Raw genomic sequence first — 4847 nt, 5'->3', positions numbered from 1 at the left:
CATGCTGTACCATGCACTGCCTCGCAAATCAGGCAGTGGCCACGCAGCATAGAGCCTTGCTACAAGCCTCAAAAATGGGTTGCCTTTTCACCCAGCACACACTTGCTGTGCCTCGTGAACATTGTGTGCCCGCAACACTTCTAAGAATAAACTCATACATCTTTGGGAAACCAGGTATTCAGCCACTGAAATGGGCTCGATGGGTATTAAGGTATAAGATCTAAGGGTGTATTGACGAAATTCTCCATGAATGCTCACACAAAATGACACCAGATTTGTGATTATTCACTTCGCCTTGAAACCCAGTCTCTGAAAAAAAGGCTCTTGCTTAAGTGCTCATATCATCATGTTGATCCTCTGGGTCTTCTCTGTCCATGGCTTTATAGCCTACTTGTGCTTTGTCTGGGTGGTCCATCAACTCTACGTCCGGCGTTGGAAGTCGAAGGTTCTTTCCCTGCTAGCCTCTTCACAAAGTTGATCCTGACCATGCATAGCAGCAAAGAAATGGCGTTGCTCAGGCAAGATATCGCAGTTGGTTTGGAAAATGGTTTCCTGGTCTTACATATATGTGGTCTGGGCCTGATATAATTCTTCAAAATTATGTATGGAAAGATACTTCCTTCAGCTTGGCCCAGAGAGCATGTCTAATTTTCAACAGATTCCAGGCGTTCCGTTCATCCTGCAGACTCCAGAAGCTGTCTATGTGAACGTTTCGTCAGATCAACACATGAGTGAGCTGAGAACGTCGTCAAAGGAACAGATGTCACTCCATGCATTGGCAAACGATGTAAGTTATTACTCTCCATTGGGTGGCCAATTCATATGTTGATAGCTCACATTTTTAGATGTTCATGCCAGATCACACCATGGGTGGTTTGAAGGTTGACGACAATGGGAATGCGAATGGCACTTTGCATCACCGAGTACTTCGTGTGGTCCTCACTTCTTGCATTCCCCATCTCTACAAACCAGTCTCACGAATGATCTCAACTGCTTTTCAAGAAGAGCTGTCCAATGGTGCCAAAGTAAAGGGTGGTTGGACCAGAGTCTCGAGTTGGTCTGTGGCTAAGACAGTTATAACAGCCGCTAACGCTAGAACCTATTTCGGCGCGGACCTTGCCAACAACCCTACGTTCCATGGCGCCCTCCGGTCTTTTATAGAAGATCTTCTCTTCACGGCAGAGATACTGCGCTGGTCGCCAACATTCTTACGTCCCTTTGTCGGACCACTACTAATGCGAAATCACCGGGCGTCCCAGGCAATTATAAAGCATCTCACCCCGGTAGTCGAAGAGCGACTTAGTCAGGCGAGAAATTTGTTAGATGACAAGCCTCGTGCATCACGGCCAGTGGACTGTATCCAATTTTTTGTCGATGCCAACAGCCGCAAACGCCAATGGACAGCCAAGAGGATCGTTCAGGTACTGCTCGGTGTGTGGTTTGCATCAGTGCATCAGCCCGCTCTCACCCTCGTGTACGCCCTGGAGAACCTATGTGAGCACCCAGAATACATTGAGCCCTTAAGAAAAGAGCTATCCTCATCTATGGATGCGTCTGGCGGCACTGAGATCGGAAAGAAGAACCCCGCTGCTTCGCTCGAGGATATCGCTCTTCTCGATGCCTTTATGAAGGAGTCTTCGCGTTTACGCCCGTCAGATGCTATCTCCGTGCGCAGAAAAGTCATGTCAACTTTCAATTTCAAAGACGGCACGCAGATTCTTCCAGGAGACGTGGCCTGTGTGCCCATGAATGCAATTCTAAGGGATGAAGCTCACTATCTGAACGCCGAAGACTTCTCTCCATGGAGATTCTTGGATGAGAATGGACAACTACGGAATTCTAGCAGATTTACAGACGTGGTATTTTCCTACCCGCTTTGGGGTTTGGGGGGCCATGTTTGGTAAGTACTGTCCAAACTCGACTTACTTTGGCTCGCTTGCTGATTTGGAGAGCAGTCCGGGAAGATTCTACGCGTCTTTTGTTATGAAACTCGCTATTGCACATATTCTCCAAAATTATGATATGCAATTGGGTCCAGATACCGGCCCACGAAGATTTTACTTCCGGACTTCTACCATTCCACGCCGGACATCATATCTTCTTTTCCGGAAGATTGGGCAAGATAGTATGAACACTGGGGTAGGCATGACCTAAGATAGCCTGAGATGTGCGTCATGTAATCTAAATATTTGTTTCTGGGGGGTTCATAAATCGATCAAGGTTTCTTTGAGTACAAATTATATTATTTCTTCAGATACCCAGGTAGTTTCCTGCTTTCGCCTTCTCATGTCACCGATTCAAGAAGACGACGACTAAATCCTCTGTCCATGCCGAGGACTATGACCAGTCCAAGTACTCGGTCGCTCCGCCAAGAAATTTCAGAACATCTGTACTTTTGCACCTTCAGCACTTCCTCATCAAGAATACCATCAGCTCTCTTTTGAAGCCCACCATCGAAAGATTCTCTGTCGACCCCAGGTAGGGGTATCGGCTAAAGATTGCTGACGTTACTTGTGGCAACGGAATATGGCTGATTAGACTATATATCACACATCTCGGCCAGTATGGTTTCACAAACGCGTGCCTGCGCCGGTATGAGAAGAGAAGCCAGGGTTACAGAGGCTGGACTGATGATTACCCGGTGGTCTGGGATAAGCTTGACCCGACAAGAGCACAGGACCTAAATGCACACCTAACACGCGAGGCATGGCTTGGCCTCTTTGCAGCGGCAGTCAATGAGACGGAGAAAGGCTTTGTGATCCACTAAGGAGGATACATAACTGCTGTTGGCCGAAAGCCTCTATGAGGGAGGGCTTTTTCTCTGGGGGGAGTGTTCTCTATCGACGACTTTCCACAAGACGTTCATTCCTTGAGAATGTAGACACACGCAATTGGCTCCTCCAAGTCCACACAGGGTCAATAGACGTCAGCTCATTCCATTGTAACACCCGGATTGATATCAGGAACTGTCAACACCCAAAGACCATGACTTCAGAGTGCTGGCAGGTCGGGGTCTGTTGGACGAGTATTGATCAAGGGCTAGCATTGTTATTCGGATGATTTGCCCCGCCTACCAATGATACTTGCAGGTAAATTCACACGGTCAGTGCCAACCCACGCATGTCTTAGGGGGCTGTGAGGGCATGTGCAACTGGAGTGAAAGGTGCCCAGACTCAGGTTACGCGTTCTGTGAAACCTGACAAATCCAAGGTACCAATACATAGCTGTGGGACTTTGGAGATGGAGAATGTCACACAACATGGGCCCATCACAAGCTTGTCAGGCCTGCATCCCACCATCCCTCCCGATCATAAGCACCCTCAGTCCGTGCAATCCCACTTGTGTCTCAGCCTGATCTGGCCGGAGCCAGAGTACGCCTACCCAGCTTCCACAGTACGCCTACTTAGCTTCTAGCATTGGCCTACTTAATATAACCAAATTAGCTGCACATACTCCAAAACATAATTATATCTTAGGAGTTAGCTTTTTAAAGCTATAGCTACCTTATTATTTATATAAAGTAAATATTTTAAGTATTTTACTTTAAATATATAATTATTATATATTAATTAATATTTTTTAAGTTATTTTTATTTATTTATTAAAGTAAATTATTTAATTTATAAAATATAAAGATAAATAAGCTTTATTATTAATATTATTAATAATTATTAAGTAAATAAAAACCTTACTTAGCATTAATAAATAAATATTAATAAGTTAAGTTATATAACACCTTTTTTAATTAAAAAAGGGTAATAAAGATTTATTTATAAAATAATAAAATTCTTTTCTTAAGAATATTTAAATCCTTTACTTTTTATTCTTTTTTTATTTTTATTTTTTTTTATATTTTTTATTTTTTATTTTAATTTTATAAGTATATAAACTTAGTTATATTAATTTATATTAATTATTTAAAGATTAAAAAATGTAAAATAATAATATAAGCTTTTAAAAATTAAAAATTATAATTATAAAATTAAAAAGTTAAAAGATAATATTATATTTAAATTTTTATTTAAAAAATATTATATTTAATAAATTAATTAAGGATTTTAATATAAGATTATTAACATTATTAAATTAAAGTTATATAAATATTAAAAGTAATAATTATAATATATATAAATTATAATTAAAGTAATATTATAATTTTTAATTTATTTAATAAATAACTTTAAAGAAAAGATAAATTAATTATTTAATTACCTTTTAAGGTTAATAAATTTAAATTTATACCCTTTTTAAAAATTAATAAAAATTAATTAAAATATTAAAGTTTAAGAAATTAACTTAATTAATTAATTCCTTAAATAATAAATTAATTAAAAGTAATAATATTTTTTAATTTAAAGTATTTTATAATAATAATAACCTTTTTATTATTATAGCTTTATTAAGCTTACTTAAATACTTTAAGGTTTTTATTAAAGAAATAAAGGTTAATTTTATTAAAAAAAGATTTAATTAATAAAATATAACTTACTTTTAAATTATAATTTTTTATTTATTTATAAAATAAAAACTAAAATTAAGAAAGTAATTTACTTAATTTAATAAGATTTTAAGAATAATATTATAAAATATATTAATTTTAAGCTTTAAATATTATTAAATATAAATATTATATAAAATTAAAAATAAATTAAAAGGTAATATTATTAAGTTATGCTTTTTTACTTTTTAATAATTATTAAAATAAAAATTATAAAGTATGATGGGCTTGGGCTATTGCCCAAGCCATAATGCATGCTTATGCCGGGCCTATATTGCACCCAATCCTTTTATATAATAAGGCATATACTTAAAAGATAGATTTAAAGTTAAGCCCTTTTAAGGCTTAA

General features: G+C 37.5%; 1 protein-coding gene across 1 annotated transcript; it reads left to right on the top strand.

Moving 5' to 3' along the window:
- Positions 1 to 1544: 1544 nt before the first annotated feature.
- Positions 1545 to 4847, top strand: INS49_006728 (uncharacterized protein; the record flags this gene model as incomplete). The annotated part of the gene is made up of 2 exons (XM_043167497.1): positions 1545 to 1859; positions 4842 to 4847. The coding sequence occupies 2 exons, from the start codon at positions 1545 to 1547 to the stop codon at positions 4845 to 4847; spliced, it is 321 nt and encodes a 106-aa protein (XP_043028641.1).

Source organism: Diaporthe citri (assembly GCF_014595645.1).
Source record: "Diaporthe citri strain NFHF-8-4 chromosome Unknown scaffold_2, whole genome shotgun sequence".
NCBI lineage: Eukaryota > Fungi > Ascomycota > Sordariomycetes > Diaporthales > Diaporthaceae > Diaporthe > Diaporthe citri.
The sequence above is the reverse complement of the archived record's forward strand: the minus strand, read 5'-3'. Positions and strand labels throughout refer to the sequence as shown.